The sequence below is a fragment of the Enhydra lutris genome, unplaced genomic scaffold (genome assembly GCF_002288905.1).
Source record: "Enhydra lutris kenyoni isolate GAN:26980312 unplaced genomic scaffold, ASM228890v2 scaffoldscaffold17, whole genome shotgun sequence".
Lineage (NCBI taxonomy): Eukaryota > Metazoa > Chordata > Mammalia > Carnivora > Mustelidae > Enhydra > Enhydra lutris.
In genome coordinates, this window is record NW_019154101.1 from 13685821 (window position 1) to 13711305 (window position 25485).

General features: G+C 41.0%; 1 protein-coding gene across 1 annotated transcript in view; it reads left to right on the forward strand.

Moving 5' to 3' along the window:
* Nucleotides 1–25485, forward strand: part of LOC111147805 (solute carrier family 35 member F1) — a 394491-nt gene that overhangs the window by 335025 nt on the left and 33981 nt on the right. Inside the window, exons 4-6 of the mRNA XM_022504048.1 lie at nucleotides 15060–15219; nucleotides 20541–20697; nucleotides 22578–22630. Of these exons, the coding sequence (XP_022359756.1) occupies nucleotides 15060–15219; nucleotides 20541–20697; nucleotides 22578–22630 (370 nt within the window). The remainder of the gene's footprint in view (nucleotides 1–15059; nucleotides 15220–20540; nucleotides 20698–22577; nucleotides 22631–25485) is intronic.

Genomic DNA, 25485 nt, shown 5'->3' on the forward strand with positions numbered 1-25485 from the left:
TGAAGAATGAGCAGTTGCTTCCATTAAGGATATTCCAGTGAGGGCTCTGAAGGCAATTTTAGAAAGTTCAAAATGTTTTTGAGCAATGAGAGCTTCATTAAAATACACTCATGACCTTCCAGCATGACTACCTTGAATGACAACCATGTCCAGATTGAACAAATTCCAGTGTTGAAGAAGATTAGATATGTAAACACCTTCATGCCCTGTTCAATAAGTGGCAGCTTTCTTTCCCTTAAAAAAAAAAAGTCATTATTTCCAAGGCACACCTTTCTTTATGTATGAACATAGCTTGTGTCATAGGCAGAACAATGACCCTCCAAAGATATTAGAGTTCTAATCCCTGTAATATGTTACTTTACGAGACAAAGGGACTCTCAGATGTGATACAATTGATGAATCTGAAATGATGAGATAATCCTAGATTCTCTGAGTGACCTCAATATAATCACAAAGGTCATTTGAAAAGAGGAGCCAGAGTCAGGGCAGTGCGGGGTGGGGGGAAGATGCAGCAATGGAAGCAGCCTAAAGATGCTACTGTCTTGGCTTTGAAGATGGAGGAAGGAGCCACAAACCAAGGAATGCAGGTTGCCCTAGAAGCTGAGAAAGGCAAAGAAAGGGGTTCTTCTTGAGGGCTGCCAGAAGGTACACAGCTCTGTGAACATGTTGATTTTAGGACTTCGGACCTCCAGAACTGTATGATTATGAAGTTATTTGTTTGAAGCCACTAAGTTTGTGGTCGTTTGTTAGAGCAGCAACAAGAAATGAATACATTTGGAGACAGGATTTAATTCTTCCTCCACCCCCAGGCAGATTTGAAGGTGCTGACCTTTCGAGGGCCTTCCAAAAGGAACCAGAAACACACAGGTGCAAAGGCAATCTTCTGTTGTCTGTCTGTGCTGGTGTTTCCATTCTCTGAGAAAAGGATCCTGGCAAGGACCTATTTCCTCTCTGTGGTCACTAAGGTCCCAATGCTCCCAGTGCCACCTAGATGGACTTCTTTGGAAGACCATTTTGGTACTGTCTGCCATGGACAGACATCCAGGAAAATACTCTTGCATCGTGATTGGTTGCCTTTACAGAAGTGCCCATTTTGATTCAATCACTACACAAAATTCACCTGCAATTAGTACTTAAAGTAGGATGATGTACTTGCACTATAAAAAAGAAAATACGTGCATTAGCCTGCTTACTTTGGCAATGCTTTTGAAGGGATGTGTTTGTTGATAAATCATAAATCAGTAAAAGTCTTTGAGATGCATTAAGAATGAAGGGTATAGTCTTAAAGCTGCTAAGACTTCCCCCATCAAATAAATAAATAAAATCTTTTTAAAAAGATTTTTAAACTCAGTTAGTTGAGCGTCCTGCTCTTGGTTTCTGATTAGGTCATGATCTTGGAATCTAGAGACAGAGCCCCCTCATCAGGCTCCATATTCAGCAGGGAGTCTGCTTCTTTCTCTTTCTCTCCCTCTGCCTCTTCCCCTGCTCGAGCTCTCTCTCTCTGTCTTTCAAATAAATAAATTAATTAAATATTTTTTTAAAAAGCTGCTAAGACTTTTTAAGACTCAGACCATAAGAATTAATAAAAACACCAACCTGTGAGAAAATAGCAGGAATTATTTCTATCCTTCTTCCTGTCTTCCCTCTTTTTTGTATCTTCTGGGTCAGGGGCCAGTTACAATTCAAGATCCCCTGAACAGAAAGAAAGAATATAGCTGAGCATTTTCTGAAGCCATCAGCTGGGGGACTCTGTCGTCCGTTTAGGAGATGCAACACCATCTGGACCAGAGAATGAGGATAGAAATAGGTGCTACACAGAAATGCACCTTCAGCTCCTTTGGCTGAAGTCCTCTCAATAAGCAGCTTTAGGCAATACTAGTTACCTCAGTGACAGCAGATTCCCCCCCAAATGGTTCAGAGAAGCAGAAAATTTTCACCATTCAACATCTACTATCTGCCAGACAATGAGATAAGCACCTTTGGACCTTGTTCCAAAGTTCCCTTCTCAATGGGTCCTTCCCTGGCCACCCTGTTTAAAATCACAATCTCCTGCCCCAGTCAGCACTTCCTTCCCTCTCCCCTGCTTCATTTTTCTCCATAGTTTTTATCTCCATTGGCATACTATATATTTTGATTGTCACTTAAACTCCATAAACATAGAGAATTTTTTATTATTAACTAGATTTCTTATTTCCTAGGATAGCGCTGGGCACCTTCTAGGTGCTCCACAAATATTTTTTAGTGAATTAATAAAATATTTAAGGGGCCCTTGTGTGTACCAAACACCATCTAGCTTCAGAAAATAAAATTTGAGTGCAAGAGAGAAAAAAATCCTTTCCTTATGGAGGGTAATTGTGTCTTAGCATAGTAAGTGCAATTTGATAATACTGAGACCAGTGGGAACCCCCTGAGGGGGCACTTAATTCAGACTTGCGAAGCCAAAGAGGGCTTCCTAGAGGAAATGTCTCAACTGAGCTCTGAAAGATATGTCTGAGTGGACCAGGGGAGGGGTAGTGAGAGAGACGGACATGGGAACTCTGGGCAGAAGGAACAGCCAGTGCAAAGAAATGAGTTGAGAAAGACCATGACATGTTAAAGAAACTAAAAATGCTTCTGCATGGAGTTTGAAAGAGAAATGGTCAAAGAAGGAATGAAGAGGCAGCTGGTGACAGATCACGAAGGGACTGACAAACAACGTTAAGGTTTAACGCTAAGCCTAAGGGACTTAGGCTTTATCCTGAGAGTTTCTAGAGTAGTAATGATATGATGAAATTTGCAATTTAGAGAGTTCATTTGCATGGCCTGATGAGGAAGGGGCAGACAGGATAGGGCAAGTAAAGAGGTTCTAGAGAAATATAGGTGGCTAAAAAGACAGGACTCAGTGACTTATTTGATGTGTGCATGAAGAAGGCTCAATCCACGTTTTATTCACCCATGTGTGTAGCAAATATTTATTGAGCATATATTACATATACCTTTCTATGAGTTCTAGATATATATCATAAAGATCATATTCTTAGCCTCATGAAGTTTCCCTTCCAAGTTATACTTAGTTTCACTTTTGTTTTCTTTCCAACCAGAACATGAGGGAGTAAGATATGCAAAGATATGGGGAAGAGAGTTCTAAGGAAAGGGAACAATATAAGGGTGAAGGCTCTGGCATGTTTAAGACACAGAAAGAGTGAATGAAGTTACTGGCAGTAAGAGATGACATTGAAGGAGGAAGTAGAGGCCAGACTACATAAGGCTAATATAATATATATGTTATTATATATAATAATACATATATGTTATTTTATTTTATATTATTTATTACATAAGATCTTATTACATAAGATCAAGGAAAGCATTTTGGATTTGTTCTAAGAAAAATCATTTGAATGTGCAGAGTGCAAGGTGCAGAGTGGGGGATTGATGTGACCTAATTGGTATTTTTAGGTCACTGGGGCTGTGGCTGCTCATGGAGAGTTGACTGTACATGGAGGCCACTAACTGAAAGATGCCGTGACTTGAAGCCAGATGCTAACCACAAAGGTGGCTAGAGCTTGGGGGATACATTTATAAGATAGAGCCAATAGGGTTTTCTGAGTATTTGTATGAGGGATATTTGAGAGATTCAAGAATGATTCCTCGGTTATTGGACTCAGCCACTGGGTTGTGCCATGTGGTAAAATGAGGAACACAAGGGAAGAGCAGATGTGGAGCAGAAAATCAAGATTCTGCTTTGGCCACATAGGCTTGAGCTTCCTGTTGGACATCCAGGCAGAGCTTGCTAGAGGCGGGTGGGGATATGTATCTGGGGTTCATGAAAGAGGTGGGGGCTTGAATTATTAATTTAGAATCATTTTTAAATAGATGGGGTTGAAAGTTATGGTCAGATTAGATCACCAATGGGGTGAATGTAAATGGAGAAGAGAAGGAACCTGAATGCTGAGCCTTGGGACCTGCCAACATTCAGAGACCGGAGGAAAGAGGAGACCCAGAAGAATGTGATAGACCCTGGAAGCACGTCAGGGAAGTGTTTCAGGAGGAAAGGAGTGACTGCTTAGATATCAGGGTTCGGGATTCAGACCTGAGCAACTAAGTCTCCAGTGGTCCCATTCAGTGGGGGAAGAACAGTATGGAGACAAAGAGTGAGTTATGTTCGTGCCATGCAGAGCTGTAGGTATTTTTGGTACATCCACACGAGATCAGGAGGCTCTGGAGTCTAAGAGATGGGTCCAGATTTGAGACGTAGATTTGGAAGTCATCAGCAGAGAGATGACTTTTGAAGCCAGAATAGTAGGTGACATCATTCAGGATAAGTGTGGAGAGATGGGAACAGATACCATGGCAAAGTCCCAGAAGCATAGCGTAGAAGAAACGAGAGTAAATCCAGGAGCCCATAGACTAGGAACTCATAGCAGTCTGACAAGGAGGTTTGAGAGATGAAGGATGGATGGGGAGCCTGGCAGGTAAGAGCACCAGCAGGAGGGAGTGTCAGATGCTATACTGAGTCCAGTAAGGACTAAAATGTCTCTGCTGGGTTCAAAAACAAGAAGTGTATTTTTGAGCCATTTTGACTGTGCTTGGGAAACAGAACCCAGATTGCACTGAGTGGCTGAATGAATTGGAGGGAGACGGAAGCAGTGGCTGAATGCAACTCTTTTCAAGAAGTTTGGCAGGAAAGGAAGTAAGAGGTGGGTGACAGCCAGAGGGTGGCATATGTAGAATATGAAAATGAGAGTGCCAAGGACTGAGCCCTCAGACGTGACAACTTTGAGGGACAAAAAGAACAAAATGAGTCAAAAAAAAAAAAAAAAAAAAAAAACCAGAAGAAAGGGCCAGAGAGCCAGGAGGGAAGAAAAAAGACATAAATCAGGATAGGAGAGAATTAAATGAGAGAATGATTAGTAACGCCAAATGCTGCAGAAGGTTTAATCAAAAGCAGCAACACAATGTAGCTTTGGTGATCCTGGCCAAGAGAGGTGTCAGTATTGCTGTATCTTGAGGAATGATTGGGGCCAAAATACCAGAGGCAGTGGCTGTAGATTAATCTTTCAGAAAGTGATTGTGAAGAGGGAAAAATAAAAAGCTACAGAGCAATTAGGCTTCCGGGGTAAAATCAGCATGGGCCTATATGGCAAAGAAAAATAGCCAACAGAGAGGACAGGATCAAGAGGGACATGGGATAGATGCTGGAAGCCAGGTCCCTTAAGGAGTAGAACAGGAAGGTCCCAAAGATCAGAGGACAGAGGGAGCTTCAGGGCCAGGCAAGTCCTAGGGGAGCAATGACGGTGAACTCCAGGAAAGAGATGTGTATTCATTGGCGTCTGTCTGCTTTGGACCAAGTTGTAGAATGTCTTGTTCACTCTGGTATCTGCTGCATCTCTAGCAGTGCTGAGCATGCAGTGGGCGCTCAATAAACACCTGTTGAATACATAAATAAATGAGGAGTATAAGGCAATGAAAATCGGATTTTGTCTTTTTTAATAAAACCTGGAAGAGTTGAGTTAAACCTAGAAGCGGAGCCCAAAAAAGTACAAGATGTTCTCCTGTAGCTTTTGAAATTGTTTCTGCCTGCTGTTTTAATGCTGGGAGGAATCAAAAGTAATGCAAAATTAATGTAGAATTAATATTTCATCAGAAACTTTCATTTCCTTCAATATGTGCTTTGAAATGTGTGCTTTCTTTAATGTTATTGTTCATGTTCTTCTGTCTGATGATTTTTATAAATAAGAAATACAAGTTAGTGGTGCATGGCTGACTTAAGGCAACCACTTCTCCAAAAACCACTCAAGATAGCCACACAGTATCAAAGACTCATTGCTAATCCCGAACTATTCTAATTCCTTTTTTTTTCCCTTCTGTAAAAATGTTGGATGTGTAAGAAAAAAATTATAACTAGGTTTGTGATTGTCTTCCTGGGAAGAGGTATCATTCACTAAGTGGATATTGATGAATGGATGTTTTCAGCAAAATAGAGCCATAGTTTATGCTGTGATGAATGGAAAGCAGCAGTTTCCATTCTGGTGATACAATTCTAATTCTCATACACTTTTTCTTATAAACTGCACCTTATTTAATATAAAAAATGCAGACAACCAGTGGTTATTTTTTCAATACCCTCAGAGTCTGCCCACTCGCCAACATGCTCTCAGGGTAAGAAAGAGCACAGGAGCCTGCAAGACTGAGTCAAGGCTGACCCAGCCCAGACCAGTGTTGTTACAACTGGATCCGATATAGTTTCTACCCCACCTGGACCTGACTGCTTATGCTCACTTTGTACAAGAAGAGTGGCAGACCTGGGATCATCTTGGCTCTTGACACTTAAGACTGTGTGACTTGAAGTAAGTTACCTATAACTTTAGTATGCTGTTTTAGCATCTGTAAAATGGGAAAAATAAGAACCTAGCATTCTGCCTGTTCTATGGTAGACATTCAGTAAATGTGAACTCCTTGCTTTCTACTTCTAAAATCCGGTTTACTGATAATCACAGCTTATTCTTACACCTGATTCAAAGTCCGGTGATGCTCACCCAGAAGGAATTTGTCCTATGGGACAGCTCTGCTCTCACCTGAGATAGATTTCCCTACAGCAGAGCTACAGAGTACATATCTCCTAATTATGTGTTTTCCAGGGGTCACCTAGATTTCCAGGTTCCTGTCCCAGATTTTCAGTGCAGGGTAGTGTCTTTTTTCCCCACCTTTTCTTTCTTTTTGTCTTTGAGAGTTGAAGCCAAAGAAGCAAAGTGAATGTATTTTAACAGCTAGGAAGTTCTGATGGACTGGCACAAGGAGACGTAGAAAAGTCACACGTTTAAATCCTTACCGGTAGTAATAAGAAAAGTAGTTTGGTGAAAATCTTTTTCTAAGTCTCGGAAATAGGACATTTCCTGGAATATGGCTGTCATATAATCAACACAAGGACACATTTTATTAGTTTGGCTCTCTTGGGCAACATGATGGAAATATGTCTTCATCTAATATGAATATTTCAAGACAATAAAACCTAAACATTAGGTCCTAAGGTATAGGGGTGGAGGTGTTATGAATAGAATAACTCTGAGAGGAAAAAAATCCGAGAGGTGGAGGGAAGGAGGGTGTCTACCAGAAAAGCCTGTTCCTGATGAAAGATATTCCCAGGTGGATTTTTCAAACGCTCCGGGGATGGGTACGTGTCCAGGCCACTGAATTAAAGTGGTTCTTGATTGCGTATGAATGTGCATTTTCCAAATTTATACCCCACTCTCTTCAGCTGGACTGTCTGCCAAAAAAGGACTTTTGTTGTGTCTGTGATACTGAAGATTGTCCTTTTTTAAGATCTTTCTCTGTTAATGCTTCAGTTTTACTCACCGGAGATGAATTTATAATATACATCACTTTTAGAAACACGGGAGAATTGCCAATTAGAAGCAGAAGAAGGGAAAGTAGGGAAATGTTCTCTTTCCTGGAATCACCTTGTAGTTGCCTCAGGTTTAGCCTCTGACAGCGGGGCCACGTGAGGGGAACTTTTTCCCTGTGAATAGCCAGAGGGGAGCGCTAATGAGGAGCCCGAGGCTGGCGGAGGAGTCTTTTTGGCAGACAATTAGAGAGAGGGATGAGATCACCTCCTCATTATGCTCTACTGGAATGGGAGCAGTTGGGTGGCGGGTTTTGTGTTTTGTTTTAAGTTTTTTACAAACCATCTGCTTCCCTTGAGAAAGACTGATCTGACTCTTGTAGGTTTTTTACACTCTCCTAACATGTGTTGTTGTATATATTTTGAAAGCTGTATATACTCAAGAGAGGAAATTTGGACACCACAGAGAATTGAGATGGTGGGGTTGTGACAATCCAGTTATCTTATCCAAAGATGACCATTGTTAACACTTTATGCTGATTTTCTCCTTCTAGAGATTTTTGTTACTGATAATATGATACGTAGAACTTTGATCAAGGAACGAACATTTATGTGAACGTACATGTTAGCCAAACCAAAATGGTATAGAAGGAAGATGGAGGAACTCCTGTTTTCCCCATGATACCACTCAGGCCCAGGGGGACGTCATTCCCTTCTAAACACTGAGAGAATGGAAGAAAACTGTCCTTTTTCTCCATCCCTCCTTACTTCACCCTAAAGAGGAAATAGCTAATTCAATATCCAATAGGGAACTTTACTGCTTGGTGGGGTTGTTAGGTCTTAATAGGAAAGAAAAAGGAGGAAAAAACTGTCATCCGAATGTTTCATTTCTGCCTGCTTTGTGGATTGTCCCTTGCTAGAAGGACCCCTGAGAAAGAGGCCTCAGCCTGATGGCTGTTTCCCCCGGTATATCTGCCTAAGAAAGATTAGGCTCAGTTAAAATTGAAGTGGGAAATAGGAGGCAAGACTGTCTTCTGCACATCAGATCTAATGTTAATAATCTCCATTTGGTTCTTTGGGTATCTTAGGTGACCAAGAGGAATTGTCAATATTCAACCAATTTGACCTACAAAAATAGCTAATCCAAATGGGCCAAGTTATTATTTTCTGCCATTTAGATTCTAGAGGAGAGCAGAAGTAAGTGATTGGAACCACAAATATTCAACATTAAAGAAAACAGTACAGGTAGCTTGTTAGCTACAAAAGACAACCTCTAAGCCTCTGAATATAGATATTTTATCAGAGTGACTTAGTTTTTCTGAAGATATTTAAGGTACATAAGATGGAACTAAAGGACAAGTCATGTTGAGTCTTTAAGTCTATAAGAACAAAATGTAAATTCTAGGGAGATTTCCTGAAATGCCTGTTTGGGATTCGCAGAGCAATTCTCCCATCCAGGTTACCTACATTTTTCGTCATCATCATGTTGCAAAGCTTGTAAGCACACAAGTCAGAAAACATAAAATAGCATGACAAGCTAATTTTATGACCCTTATAATGCTCTGGTATTTGTTCCTTTTCATAAATTAAAGTAACTTTTTGAAAGGGATAAAATCTAAGTCACAAATTTGGTCTTTTGGAAGAAATCACTTCTTGTGGAAAGAAGTAACCTACTGGTCTTTTGCTGTACCTCCAGGCAAAGCTACTGATTCTTTTTAAAAATAAAATTAATTTTGTTTATACTTTGGATTAATTTGGTGAAACTGTGGAACTAAGAGAAAAATTTAACAACAGCCTAAGTTTACCATTTACTTTAGGTGCTATGTGACTGTCTACATTTTCTGTTTTGATTAAAACAAACAAAAATACTAGAGGCGTGTGGGTGTCTCAGTCAGCTGATGGGCCAACTCTTGATTTTAGCTCAGGTCATGATCTCACAGTCATGAGATGGAGTCCCACATCAGGCTCTGCGCTCAGTAGCGAGTTTGCCTGAGGGTTCTCCCTCCCTCTCCTTCTGCCTCCCCCAACTCATATGCACCATTCTCTCTCTCTTTCAAATAAATGAAGGTGAGATAGAACTAGAAACACACACAGAGAGAGGATGCAGTAATCTAATGGTATATGTGATATTGGCAGGCTTATGGTGTATCGTACCACAAGTGAGATTGTTGTACTTTGCATGGTTATGGGATATGTCATGGGGACAGGATTTACATTATTTTCCTTATTTAATCATTTTGCACTAATTTTGAGAGTCATGTAGCATGATTACATTTAACAATCAGAACTTATATTAATGTGCTGGTGATTGTACAATGAAATTCTCTATAAATCAGAAATGTATCATCATAATCATCCAAGTTGCAATAGGACTCAACTAGTCAAGTTACATAGTGGCTCTGAGTTCAGCCACTTATATTTACTCACAAAGATATTGTAGAGACATAGATACATATCAACTAAATATGCACATGACAAAGACACACATCAAGTAAAGTAGAAGGGATAAAATTCATATTTCATACAAGAAATAAGTTAAATAAAATTACTGGGATGACAAGCGAGAAAGTCATGGGAGCAGCCGAATTAGGGACAGAGTAAGGGTAGAAAAAGGTTTTTTGTTTTGTTGGGTTTTGTTTTTAATTCAGCAAGCATTTACTGGTCATCTACTAAATTCCAGGTTCTGAGTGAGATGGTGGAGAAAAATATAGTGAAGGAGGAATGACCATGTTAGAGGAGAGGAGGGACTTACATGTGAGCATGAAAACCAGATTGAGCGTGTCTGAATTCAGATAGAGGTGGTCTGGGGAGTGTTGGTAAATGGGGTTAGCATAGAAAGGAAGAGAGAAGCTTGAGTGGGTATTGGCAAGAAGAGGGTGTGTGTGTGTGTGTGTGTGTGTGTGTGTGTGTGTGTGTGTGTGTGTTAAGGAGAGAGCATAACCATGTGTGGTTGAAGACTGTCAGGAAAGATCCAGTGGTAAGAGATTGGCTGAAGCTGAAAAGACAGGGAAGCTGAGAGAGGAGAAAAAGTTAAATGATGCTGTGATCTTCCAATGTGTACTTAAAAATATATATATATATAAAGTTATTTAATATTAACTTCTGTTGTCCTAAAAGCAATGTCAACACAGTCTTTTTTAGTTATTATTAAATAATTTTTGGAAGCTGCACTTTAACTCTGTGAAGCCTAGGAGTCCAAATACTAGTATTTTAGCCCCAACTCTGGCACTAACTTGCTCTATTATTGGAGGTTCAGTTTCCTTACCCATAAAATGGGTATAATCATAACTTTTCAAGTGCTATTTTTGGAGATAAAGTAAAAATAATGTGTTTTGCAAACTGTATATTTAAAATAAATAAATACAAACGAAGCAAAATATTAATAACATGTACAACCTACTGTAAATGTTATTTAAAGCTACCCAGTTTAAATAATAATCCTGGAGCTATCACCTTGGCTTCAGAGAATGTGCCCCACCCACTGAGCATGGTATGCCCCAGTGCCTCCATCAATAGTTCAGACAACTTGGGATCATAGACCTCTCTGGCAGGTAGCGTCTAAAGACTAATGATGTGGGGGTGCCTGGGTGGCTCAGTGGGTTAAAGCCTCTGCCTTCAGCTCAGGTCATGATCTCAAGGTCCTGGGATCGAGCCCCGCATTGGGCTCTCTGCTCAGTGGGGAGCCTGCTTCCTCCTCTCTCTCTCCCTGCCTCTCTGCCTACTTGTGTTCTAAAAAAAAAAAAAAAAAAAAAAAAAAAAGACTAATGATGTGGAAGAGTTCGTTTAAATCTTTTGGATAAAAAAGATGTAAATCCAAGGTTGTAATGAACACTTTTCTTTCCACAGTGTTCTTAGTGTCCGTTGAGATTTTTCAGAGCATAAAAAGAATGAAATCTTGCCATTTGCAATGACATGGATGGAGCTAGAGAGGATAATGCTAAGCAAAATAGGTCAGAGAAAGACAAATACTCTGTGATTTCACTCAGATATGGAATTTGAGAAACGAAACAAAGGAGCAAAGTGAAAAAAGAGTGAGGCAAACCAAGAAGCTGACTCTTAACTATAGAGAACTAACTGATGGTTTCCAAAGGGGAGGTGGGTGGGGGGATGGGTTAAGCGGGCAATGCAGGTTAAGGAGAGCACTTGCTATGATGAGCTCCAGGCATAGTCTGGAAGTATGGAATCACTATATTGTACATTTGGAAATAGCATTACACTGTATGTTAACTAACTGGAATTTAAATAAAAACTTGTAAAGAGAGAAGGGAAAGAAGATAATTATGAAATAGCATTCATTTGTTTATTTTTTGGTGTTAATATTTTATCATTTCTTTTTGGATATAGAAATGTATGCAAAGAAAGGTGAGTCTCCTAAAGATTAATGACTGAATCAGAAGGGTTTTTGTTCTTTGTCTTTTTTTTAACAGCCCCAATTGTGGACCTCTGTTATCACACTTCTCTCTTTTATTACTCCAACAACCACTTTGCTAAGGAGTTAAGCCACCAGAAAACTATTGGAGAATTATTTTGTCTATATGTTTCATGCTATATGACCACAGGGAAAAGGCTGGAGCCAAAAAAAATCACTAAACTTAATAGCCTGTTTACTAACAGAAGCTCTCAAATGTTTATTTCCTTCTGTAGTTACAGATGCAGTGATGAGATCTCTACCTGTGGCAATTCCTGTCATCGACCCTCATTAATATGTTGTTTAAAAAAAAAAAACAAAAAAACCATGACAGAACTTCCCCAGGCCCATAACAACAGTTTGACCTTGACATATCACTTCATCTCTTGAAACTTCTGAATCCCCAGCTTTTAAATAAAGGCAGTAGGGGGAGTCTAGTTGATTCTAAACTGAGGGGCGGTTGTAAGTAAATACGAGCATTTGTTTTAGTGGCCAGTGCCCAGCAATGCTAAAAGCCCTGCAGAGATCATGGGGCAATCCTGCCTAATACACTGCCCCATCCAAAATGCCAGCAGCACCTGAATTAGTCCTAATGTCTTTCCTACAGTCAGTGATACCAAGTCAAGTACCTGTCCATTCATTAATTCATTCAGCCACCCATTATTGACCCCCCACTGTATGCTGGGCACCAAGCTTCCCTAGCTGAATATTCCAGAAACCCAGGCTTGAACTGTATACTTCTTTATCCTTTCCCCTTCCTTTTAAAGGTATTCCCCATCCATAGGACCAACGGCCATGTACAAATAAGGATTTTTTAGTTCAACCCATTAAAGGAATAGATCCCAGGACTCGTCCAGCTCTTTGGGGTTTCTGATGACATTGAGAACCAAAAACGCTCACTCAGTCCTCCCCAAAGTTTGAATGATGGCCTGGTTAGCCTTTCATAATTCAGGAACAGAAGCCCTCAGCTCCACTGACCAAGGGCTTCCAGCTGGACAATGAAATCCAAATTGTGGAGCCTGTAGCTAAATATTTCAACTATTGATTCAATCATTTCTAATTTTTAAAACAAGACACACCAACTGTTTTTGTTGTTGTTGTTGTTGTTTTGTCCAGTGAATAATTTTTACTAGCAAACTCAAATTTCCTAATATACTTCAATGGCATTTGAAGCCTGTTGTACTAACTGCCTTAGAGCGTTTTAGCCTATCAAGTAGGATCATTAACTTGCTAATTAACTGTGCAGTGAGCAACCCTGTGCTATCCTGCAATACTAGCAGCCCCCACCCCCCAATACAGAGTCCCTCAGGGGAGTGCTGTGACCTATAGACTCAGACCCCAGGCAACAGGCTATTACTCAGCATTCACTGGGCCCTTCATCACCTATTGTCTCACAGCACCCTGGGGTGGGGGGCAGGGCAAGGGAAAGCTTACAATTCTGATTGCTTGTGTTGCAAAGGAGACCAAGGCACAAAGAAGCCTGAGAGTCTGCCAATCCCAAAAACCTTTTGTGAAGGAGGGGATTCTGAGGGCTGTTTATGGTCCCCAAAGTCATGCTGATGGGCAGGCATGCTTTGCAAATATACAAATATTTTTCATCCTTTAATGCATCTTGGATGTTATTGATCATTAAAAATCCTGTATGTACTTGTTCAGTCACTATCATTGGGATACTTCTCATGAACACAGCAGGGTCTGGGTACTGAGAATGTAGTCTGCTCTCATAGACCTCTGGACACATAAGGAAGTCAGACATCATGCCAATAATTCTGTACTCATTACGTATTGTTGCAATCAACACTATAAAGGACACAGGACACAAGGAAAGCATGGATGGACCTGACCTGGCCTGGGAACCCACAAGGCTTCCTTGAGAAGGCAGTATATAAGTGCAGGCCTGAAGGAAAAGGAGGCAGGAGTTCTGGAATTCAGATGGGGCATTCCAGATGGAGGGGGATGCATAATTAAAGACCCTGAGGCAGGACAGAAAGGCTTATTCCAGGTAAGATAGGATGCCAGCTTAGTCCAGGTGGCAAAAATGGGAGAGAGTGGCATGAATGCACTTGAGATGTTTAGAAGATGGAATTGGCAGCACTTGGTAACTGACAGGATATAGGCAGGAAGAGTGGAGGAGTACAGGGATCACTGCCCTGCATTCGACTTGGGGTGCTGAAGTCACTTGTTTAGGATTCTAGCAGAGGAGTGGGACTGGGTGGTGGGACAGAATCACCAGTTTCTCATTTGGTACATGGACTTGGAAGTCCTGTGGGATGTAGTTTGTCTAGTGGAGATCCTGCCTTGCTGGAGTATCCAAAGACACTGTGTTTTACTAGGATGTAGTAGAAACAACCTGCCCCGGGGGGGGGCCCAGACCATGTGTTTGGAAGCACGATTACAGACCAGCATTGAGACCCTTGTAATTTATAAAATGTTTTCTCATGTTTTATGTCTAAGCTTCTCGGTCCATTCTGGAGGAAGTCAGTGAGTTATTCTCTTCATTATACTAGCAGGAAATTGAGGCTTCCTGAGTTTGTGATTTGCCTGAGTTCACGCTACTTTAAGGAAGGATATGATACTCAAATTCAAATCTCTGGACTCCAGTCGCAACGGTCTCCTCATTTCACCACATTAACTTGCTCCATGATTAGGGCAACTCTCTACCAACTCCTGGGGCTTCCATATCAGATGGAATCTCACTATTAGCACAAAATATGTAAGAAATGAAATAAAAATTTTTTTCTATACACTTTATTCCTCCCCCCCTCTCTTTACTCTGTTTTACAACAGAATTTTTAAAGTATTGTGAACTCGAGAGTCATTTTGTGTTTGTATTTAGAGCAAATATGTTTACAAGTAGTAAGGAGACAGTTATCTGGGAGAAAATTAAGTTCAACTTTTGTCTAAATTCTAATAATTTATAAAACATGGTAAGACCTCTGCCTCTTCACCTCCCATCCCAATTTACTCCTAAAATAGTGGAACCATCTAAAACAGCTCCGCGTGTTCTCCCCTCATGTGAGGTGTTCTGGGGGAGTCTGGGCACCAAGAAAGATGGGAGGCAGACCTGCCCCCACCTAGTCGGAGCAGGACACTGTTCACCACCATCCTGTCTTATCCATTGGCCTTCTGCCCTTTCCCTCACAGCTTGGGAGATGTTTAAGTAGTTTGTGCTTTTTTCAGAGTCTGTTTAACTGAATCAGTTCTGGGTCTACACAGACACTCAGGTTCAGGGGAAATACCTTCTCTACAGGGCTGAGTTATTTTTCTTTATTATATGGGAAACTTCCTCCTGAACGTCCTGTTGTTGCTAACCTCACTCCTTCCCTATAGCTCTTGGACTGCTTTGTGATCCCGGTGGTGATTTTGCTCTCCTGGTTCTTCCTGCTGATTCGGTACAAGGCTGTGCATTTCCTCGGCATCGTGGTCTGCATCCTGGGAATGGGCTGCATGGCAGGAGCGGATGTCCTTGTGGGAAGGCATCAGGGAGCAGGTGAGTCCCTAGGTGTTCGCCCCATTATGTACCCATATGTGTGAGGCCAAGACAAGATGTGGAATGTTCATGGTAGGGTAGGAACAAGGAAGCTGGGTTCCCAGTATCTGTGTCTGAGTCATGTTTGTTCCTCAACACCTTGAATATGGCATGTGGGAGGTGCTTAATCCATGTTTCATGAGTAAATGAAAGAGGCAAAATACAAATTTTCTGCTCTTTCTGAATATATTCAGAAACATTCAGATGGTATATAAAATTGGGGATTAGGACCCATTTGGAGGCTATTTTGGAAGGTCATTACTGCCTGGCCCAAACCAGCTGGTTAAACATGGTGTTGGTGGTCCTCTCTTGAAGTGCAGGGGCCTGCCCCAGCCCGACCCTCCAACTCTTTCTTTCTCAAGTCAAGGAAAGACTGAGTTCTCAAACCACTGGATGAAGGTTGGTAAATAATCTAAGAGTGGATATTTGAAGTTTGAAGACTAGATTGGGAATATGTAATACTTTTATGGAGGGGGAGATAAATTTAGTCTCCTTGTGCATGATTTTTTTGTTTGTTTATTTTTTTTGGTAGGAAGGATTTGTGGTTATCAATCACAGCTTGTAGACCTGTAAGGTAAAGCTTCAAGATTCACTCATCAAATTGCTATAAATCTGATGGGGATCCTGATTCAGGATGGTGAGGATGCTTTCCAGAGGAACCTTTTTTAAGCCTTGCAGTTCTTTAAAATGTACAAAAATTCTTATGCTACATAAGGTTTTGGAGAACAGGAAAGAAAAAAATGACCTCCTTTGTTAATATCAAGAATAGGATAGAAAGTATTCCCATTTCTATAGTTCTTGGACTTGTCCTTCCTTCTAGGGAATTAGATGATAATCAAAATTGGGATGTTTGTCATAATGAACCTAGGTTGTATGAAGTGCCTAGGTTGTAGGAAGTATAGGAAATAAATACATTTTATCTTTTTAAGTTGCATCATAGAACATTGTAGCTGAAACAGACCCTGTTCAGCAACTTCTTGTGACCCACAAGAACACTAAGATACAGGGAAGCCAAGTTCCCAAGGTCACAGAGCTACCAGAGCCGGTCTAGAATAGAACCCAAGGCTCTTGAACTCTGGGGGAGGCTTCCTTCCCTCTTTCACATCTCTGGGAGCTAAAGATACAACATGGAGTAAAAGAGAGAAAGCCTTGGGGTCCTCACAAACCCACTGCCTATCCAACATAATCAACCCTACCTTAACAGATGGGCTAAAATAAACACACCAGCTTCTCCCAGATTCTTTTCTATGAAACACTGGTTCATGGGATATCAATAGATATCGAATGAAAGGGCCAGTTTTACGCTCTATGCCCATGTGATCCTGATATGGATAATCTCTTTGGAAAAATCAGATAGTTTTTTTTGTCTGATATAATGTGACTAGTGGTTCTAAGGTTATAATTTAATTACACTTTCTCTGCTTTACTGGAAGGACAGAAACATAGACTAAGCAGAAGCATGTGGCCTTATTTATGAAAATTCTGCTTTGCTGAACCTTAGCCATTGGACCACCTTCTGTCATCTTCATTTCCTGGTCAAGGAAGACAATTGCCCTGACAGTCTGCATGTTCAAAGCCCAGAATGTTAAGCTAAATTGAATTGATTTCACTAGACTGTATTCACTACTCCTAGGGACAAAAAAATGTCTTCTTGATTTCAAACGCAGTATTAGGAGAGGAGTGATACTATTAAAGAAAAGAAAGTAAGTCCATTTGAGGGTCTTCCAAAAGAAGTAATTTTTTTTTTTTTTTTAAAGATTTTATTTATTTATTTAACAGACAGAGATCACAGGCAGGCAGAGAGGCAGGCAGAGAGAGGAAGGGAAGCAGGCTCCCTGCTGAGCAGAGAGCCCGATGTGGGGCTCGATCCCAGGACTCTGGGATCATGACCTGAGCCGAAGGCAGAGGCTTTAACCCGCTGAGCCACCCAGGCGCCCCAAAAGAAGTAATTTTTAAAAAACAATGCAGAGTAGCTCAAACACACTGGAGCGGGTTTTATCTGTTTAAGACTCACAGCACCCTCCTTTTTGTGATATGTGAAGTCTTCGTGTTAACGATGAAAATTTATCATCACAGAGTACCTTCAGTGCTAAAGGAATGGTGCCCAAGTACATGGTATGGTGTTCTAAAGGCAGCCCAAATAGAGGAACCAAGGGCTTATTTTATAAAATAAATTAGACAAAATAAATTAGACAGCAATTTAAGCTGTCACGCAAAATGTTTTGGAAAAAGAAAAAAAAAAACCAGTCTGGTTTTAAGGACAATTTAATATTAACATTGGCGTGCATCACTATGCAAAATAGTCCATTTGTTTTCACCTTGACAGTAGAATTGGCTCAGTGTTATTACTCACCAGGGACAGAAATTTTTTGAAATACTCCAGTCACTCATCAGAACCTCAGTCAGGCATTCAACTCAATATAAATCGTCATCCCCCAATCAAGAGCTTTTCATAGGAAAAGAGACTGACTTCATCCTTTTTTTATTGCTCGTTCCACAGTTCACCTTAGCTTGGGATTTTGAAAATTCTCTCCTCAAGCACAGGGATAACGGCCTGTTCAAAGTTCCTCTGACTTCATTATAATTTAAGTAATTGCTCTCATTCTTCTTGTTAGGATGTTTCTTCCTCATTTTGATTTAAGCCTCGCTAAAGGAAATGTCACAGATGGCAGCGGGCTCAAAATGTCCATATCAGGAAGCATGCTTCTGAGGAAGCTTTGCCAGCAGCTTTGCCCACCACAGACAGAAGTGGAGAGAAGGCACCCACAGTCTGTGGCCCTAGGAGGTTCTGCCTCAGTGCCTGGGGAGTGTGCTGTACAAGTGGGAGGGGAAGGGAAGAAAGTCCTAAGACTAAGATGAAACTCAATTAAAACAGCTCCTTGTGATAAATATATTTCTTGCTTTCCACTATTATCATATTTCGACTATAATACTTTTACTGCATCTTTTAGTTCATTTATTAAAGATGTTAGATACATATAATGACATTTTTTTCTTATTATTAAACATAGTTTTGTAGTTATTTCAAGGAAGAGAAAACATTTCCAAGGAGGAACATTTTAATTAAATCAGAAACAAAGAGTGACCATTTTTTTGGTGCAAGTCACTTTCCCATGCATTATCTCATTTAATTCTCCTAAATATGCAAAGAAAGTTTTCTTAGTCTCACTTTTTTTTTTTTTTTTTTTTTTACTTACTTGACAGACAGAGATCACAAGTAGGCTGAGAGGCAGGCAGAGAGATAGAGAGGAGGAAGCAGCCTCCCGCTGAGCAGAGAACCAGATGTGGGGCTTGATCCCAGGACCCTGGGATCATGACCTGAGCGGAAGTCTTAGTCTCACTTTTGCAGCTGAAGAAATCAAGGCTAATGGAGATGAGAAGGGCACACCAGTACTAAATGGTGTGGCTTAGATGTGAATCTAGCCAGTATTTTTTCTGCTACAGCACTTGTACTTATTTCTCTATAATCATGACCCTTATAAGAAATGTACAGCTGTTCTATTGCAGTGAATTAGGAGAAATGACTGTCTCGGGTTGCTCAGTATGATAGAGTTTCCTGAGTTGAGGGAATTTGATACTAAAACCGAGAATACCAGAAAAACAAGGCAGTTGGTCACATTTAAAACTTAAAAATATTCAGTGGGATGGGTTCATTTTCATAAATTATGTGAATAATCTTTCAACACTCCAGAATAGTCTAATTCACCATTTATTTCTCCATCTGGTGGTTAAGTGTGGTTTTCCCAGGAGGCTGACTCCAGCAAGCTCTCCCACCTTTCAGTGTCTCTTCTCTCTGTGATCCTTACCAGGAGTGGAAATTGGCCTCAGGAAAAGTGACACCGTTAAGAGTACAGTTGACCTTTGAACAGCATGCATTTGAAATGCAAGGGCCCATTTGTACATGGATTTTTTTTTCAATAAATACAGTACGGCACTGTAAATGTATTTTCTCCTCCTTTTGATTTTCTTAACATTTTCTTTTCTTCAGCTTATTTTATTGTAAGAATACAGTATATATTACATATACAAAATATGTGTTAATTGTTTATATTATTGGTAAGTCCGTAGGCTTATTATTGGTCAACAGTAGGCTATTAGTCTTTAAGTCTTTGGGAGGTCAACATTTATATGCAGATTTTTGACCATGGGTTTGGGGGGTGGTGGTCAGCACTCGTATCCCCTGCATTGTTCAAGGGGAGCCTGTAAATATAGACTCCCCCAATGTCACTGCAGAGGCATGAATGAAGAGGTCTTTCCCCAAGCCCAGCTCAGATTCTTTTATGTGAAGTCATTGCTTAGAGAATGCTCAATGATCCCAAATGAACACTGAAAACCTTCTATGGTTTTAGTTGTTCCAGCCAACCTGGGAATCCAAGGTTACCCTGAGGTGTGAGCCCCTTCCCTAGAATCATGCTGGAGAGAGCACCCTTCCCATCTGGCCTCTCTTGTGCCTCACAGCTTCATGTCTGCCATGCTCCCATGCGCTGAGCTGTACAGGAGGACAGAGCTGGAGACTACTTGAGTACAAGCCTTCATGGACTGCTAAAGTCCACTCTTCCTTCCTGGCTTCACACTTCCTAGAGTAGAATTTGCCTAATGATAAGAAATAGTGGGGTGCAGCACTTATTAAAAATTGGCCAAACTTAAACCAACCAAAACTGGTTTTAAAACAAATAGACATTTTTTATGAAAATATAAGAAAATATTAATGTAATAGTAAATTACCTATATTTTCACTCTTGCATTACTTACTTTAGGGGAGTTGGAAGTTTCAACTCATAATCTCTTTCACTCCTATTTTCTAAGCAAGGACATATGTTGCCCACAGTCAAAATAAAGAGTCCCGACTACTTCTGTTACAGCTTCTTTCCCTGTAGAGCAGAGGGTGAAAATTCAGACTAGCTCTGTTTGTGCTACACCATGTTCACTAAACTGTTGGAAAGCACCCTGCAGCAAATATAACATGTACATGTATTAGCATATATTCCTAGACATATATATAGACAGTAGACACGGGGCTTTGTAGAGATGGTGCATCCTAGAAGCAACTGGTCGCTTTTTTGGGTAAAAGAAGACTTCTGGTTGGGCAGACATAGGCAAGATTTTTATACCAGAACCTATCTGGAGCGCAGATAAACACACTTTACTAGATCTCAGTTGGCAAATTACCGGACTTTTGTAAAAACATTGGAATAGAATAGACAAAGGAAGTTCAATTTTCTGGTGCCAGATTCTCATTAAGAAAATTTTAATGAAGCTGCATTTGTGTTTTTGATTTCTAGGAGAAAATAAGCTGGTAGGGGACCTTCTGGTCTTAGGAGGAGCCACGTTATACGGTATTTCCAACGTCTGGGAAGAATACATCATCCGAACCCTGAGTCGAGTGGAATTTCTGGGGATGATTGGACTCTTTGGGGCTTTTTTCAGCGGAATTCAATTGTGAGTAAAAATGATAAGAAATTCAGACAGTAGATACTCTTAGGGCTTATTCTAATTATTTTCATTTAGGGTACGGTTTGTCACTTTATTTTATAAAAATCAAGACTGGAAGACTTTCACCAACCTCCTCCATGAAATCTGAAAACTCAGAATCTTTCTTAGTAAACTTCTTCAAAACTAAAGAAGTTTATTATCAATTATTAGAAAACCACTTAGTGGACTCTGAACACAATTTACAAGAAAGCAGTAGAAGTATACTGATTCTCCCAAACCAGCCAGTGGTTTCACTTAGAGAAGTAGAATAGCAAAGCATAAATGCCATGATTGGATGCACTTCTGAAGAGGGACACCTGTTTACTAGTGACAACAACTACTAGAAAGCTCACAGTGTAAGTTTGTCCTTTCACAAGTTCATTCTTTTATTGCCCAAGGATTTGCCTGAAGGAACCATATTTCAAATTCATCTCTTAGAAGTTTGGTGTTCTCTTGTCCTTAAACATATGGAGATGAAACACAGACATTCATCAAGCATCTGAAAGTCAAAAACACCCCACCTGCCTTGACATATATGTGTTATCACAGACTAGTGCCTCAGAATCATTGTGAGAATAAGTGTCAAACAAAGCACACTTTTCCATCAAGAAAGACCGTATGTTTTAGTTTCACGTAATGGGTGGAGATTGATAGTACAGCCCGCAGTCTAATTTCACCAAATCCTTTTTTACGAAACGAATAATTCTGATTTCACCAAATCCCTTTCTACAACGCAAGTGCCTTGTAATTGTATCAATTCAGTATCTGAAATTATTTATGGAAGATATTTTGGCATTGCCTTAAACATGTTTTGCCAATAGGCTGTTTCCAAGAATCCTCCAAATCTTCGTATCCCAAGACATGGGGGGAAAACTCCATAGCAAACAGGGCACGAAGATGGGGAGGGTCTCTGAAAAGGATTTATTTTTGATTCATTTTGAAAGTGGGATGGCATTTTTAAAGCTCCTAAATTTGGTGCTTCAACTTTGTGAGAGGAAAAGAGATTGCCCTGTTCAACAATTCATAACCAACATTTTGTAGATAGATGGCTCGTTTTATGGATTCTTATTCCTGAATCCAAAACATATCCACAGCTATCCAGCACTCATTTGCTTCCGTTGTAGTCCATTTGAGTGAATAGAGCCCCTCAGCGCCACTGCTGGCAAAATCAAAATGGCATGGGGCTGTGTGTGTCAAATGGGGTATGTTGAGTGTGCGCCCCAACCAACATATTTCTGGTGGAGCAGGGCCAGTTTACCCTCCTGGTCCTCTTCTGGAGCTGTGGTTCTCAAAGTGCGTTTTTCTCACCAGCAGCATCCGCACCACAGGAGAACTTGCCAGAGACGCACATCTATGCCCCCCTCATACACCCCAGATCTGCCGAACTTGTATCTCTGGGGAAGGAGCATGAGAAACTGTTTCAACACGCTCCCCTCATGGCTTTTTGGCACCTTAAGGTTTGAGAACCACTGCCCTAGAGAACCCTCAATCAGAAAACTGACTTCGAAAAAAACCTGATTAAACCTGCAAGCACAGAAATTTTCCCTACCTCACCACTGACTTGTCAGAATGCATCTAAGCAAGAAGAAATCAAGGCCTGCAGGGAGATTCTCTGGGGAAAAGGCCAGTGGGAGGTTGGAATGCCACCATGCCCTCCCCGCACCTGTGGGGAGGAACCTCAGGTTGCCAAAGCAGACTTCCCTATCCCTAGCCAAAGGTTATTTTTGCAATTTAGTGGTTGTTTTGTGACTTGCACAAATCTGGTAAATGAAAAAATAAGGGAAAAAAAAAAAAGGCAGGATGCATTATAATCTCACTCATGGGGTCTGTTTTCTTTGAATTTGCAGAGCCATAATGGAGCACAAGGAGCTGTTAAAGGTGCCCTGGGATTGGCAAATAGGTAAGAGCTTTGCTCACCTGTTTTTAGTAAACCTAAAAAAATCCTGTTTTTGGTAAACCTGAGGGATACGTTTGAAGAGTGATGTGGGTAGGTGTGAGGCAGGAACCATGAAAGGATTCAGAATGCAAAGGACAAAGGAAAATGAAATCCCTTGTCATTTTAGGAATTTGTGTACACGGTGTGAGACTAAATTGCATGATTTCTAATGTTTCCTAATTGAGCTTCTGCCCATTATCATCGTCAAGATGCCATTAGTGTATACACAGAAGTATGTTATTAGGTTAAAGATCAACCAGAAAGAAAAAATGCTCAGAGGCAGTGGTGGGACATAAATGACAGCAATTTTCTCTAGCCAAGGGACACAAAACTGATGTGATCATTAAAAAAGTGGCACTTTAGTAAAAGGGAGAGAAATGAACAAAAAGGCATAAAAGAAAACAATGTAATGGGCATTTTGAGCCCATAAAAACCTTTTCAGAAGGGAGCACTTTGCACATAAGAAACGGTTAATTGATCTCCCAAGTAGACTAGGTAGAAAATACCAGACACACTTCGAGCAAGTTAATGGTCATCCAGGGTATCTCAGATTCCACCTGTTCTGAAAATCACTTTTCTCTTTAAAAAAAAAAAAAAATTGGGACAAGGATTTAAGATCCTAGGTGATTGCTATAAAGATCACACAGCAAGCCCTGAAAGGTAATGGTATTTAAAACCTTCTACCTAGATACCCCTTCAGTGTCTATACCAAGATGCATGGTATGAGGCCAGTATGCCAGCAATGAGCACGGGGCGTGGCTTATAAGGGTGCTTGGAAAACACGCACTGTGAATGCGAGTGCGGGCTGAAGCCAGATTGCCTACACAGAAGGAGGCTGCTGGAGACCCCTCCAGCTTATGTGAGTTTTGATGAGATTGACGGCTTTAGTCAAATTCTGCTTCCACCAGCAGGGACAGCAATGACATAAGCTTCCCGGCACCGCCTTCCCTACCCCTGACCCGGGAGTATCCAAGGCCAGCTCGCTGCTAACATGATTCCCTCTGAAGGCACCCCGCCAGCTACAGAATCATGCATGACTCTCCCTGGGGGTTATCACTAGTGACTTCAAGGGCTGCCGGCTCTTGTGTCTGTCACAGAATCCTGCCATTTAGTTTCTTGTGTGTTTTGCTATAGAATGTTACCATTCAATGAAAATCACTAGAAGAGAGGGGGTGCGAAGAGGAGAGAGGGGCAGCGGGGAAAGCAAACCAGCTGCAGGTTACAGATGCATTTGCCTTTGGGACTCTCAGAGCCAGGAAACAAAATGTGACCCGTGCTTGGTACCACTTCACACGCAGTGGTATAAATTCATTTCATATTAATAGTCACGGCAGTGATCAAAAATAATTTGTCCTCTAATGATATGGATGTCATATGCATCTCCACTGAGGTTCTATTCTAGTTCAGTGTTAGTTAAATGTGGCATCCAAAGGTAGTTTTACTCTTAACTCTCCTGTTGTCATTAAACTGTCAGTCCCCTGTAGCCCACGCTGATAGAAGGTGGGATAAAAGGAATACATGATAGAACCATCACTTTAATTCCTGGTTGGAGATGAGGCTGAAATGGGCAAGAAAGATATTCATCGTTTTCTTTCCAAAACATCGATAGGGTTGGGTTTGAGATTTTTTTACACAAGGGCTGCCTCTGTCCTCATTACCTCATCCTGACCAACTACACAGTGTCATTCAGCTCAGTTCTGGGCACACAACGTTCAGTGAATAAATGTTTACTATAAATGAGTGAAGGGCAAGCAAAGGTGATAGGGCCTGTTCTGCCCCTCTCATCTTTCGAAATATAGAGAACAGGGGAGTGGTGGGGGGATAGCCGGAGGTCTAGGCTTGACTTCGCCCTCTCGTTCTGGGGAACTGGGAGATGGCATACTAGTTCTGGGGACCAAGAGGTAGGGAGATGTGGCAGGGCGAGGGGGTGGTGTGTGTGTCAGTGTCCTCTCTAGCATCCCTGCACTCCTTGGGAAGTCACCCAAGAGTGCTGAGCTCTGATCGCTGTCTCTGGTGGAAAGCTCACAGCATCTTAGGTAAGAGACCAAAATCCAAGACTTTTCATCTCCCACCATCTGTCAGAACATTTCTCTCCCTCCCCTATCTCCACATCAGCAATCCCCCTCACACGGTCTCTCGGACAGCTCATATAGTTGACATTTTATCAAAGTAAAAAGATTTTTTTCCTACAGAGCAAGTGGGATAATAAATGTATTTTATCTTTTCTGTACTTGGAAGGCACTTTTTAAAACAGATTCCATTATTTTCCTATAACATTTGCAAGATGCAGAGAATAATTCAAAGCAAGAAGACCACCTTAATTGTTGGTGCTTCATTTCTTTGTTTTACCCTACCCAACGGAGAGCCTGGGTCTGATTATGCAATCGTTAAATTCCAGTAAAATGTTCGACCTAACAGAGCTCAAATGTCCTGTGGAGCAGGTGTGTTCGAATCACCGTCAGAAATCTAGTAAATGGCTTCAACATTCCCTTTATCCCGTTTGCCATATTGTGTTAAAGGACTTGTGAGCAGATACCAACTGGTGTGAGAGCCAAACGTCAAAGGAAAGGAAAACTGAGCTGTGGGACAGAGAGCACAGGTTCGCTGTATGCAGGGGTCCCTTCTTGGCTCTTGTGGGTGATGCGTGTTTTGGTTTTGGTTTTGGTTTTCTCCTGGAGGCCGAAATAAGAGATTTGACCTTTTCCTGAAGATGGAGTAATGGGACCACGGAGCAGGAAGGAACTTAAAGATAATTAAGAACGTACCTTTTTTACCGAGGCTGAATCAGAGATCTGGGGAGGTGAGGCCACCGAGGAGGC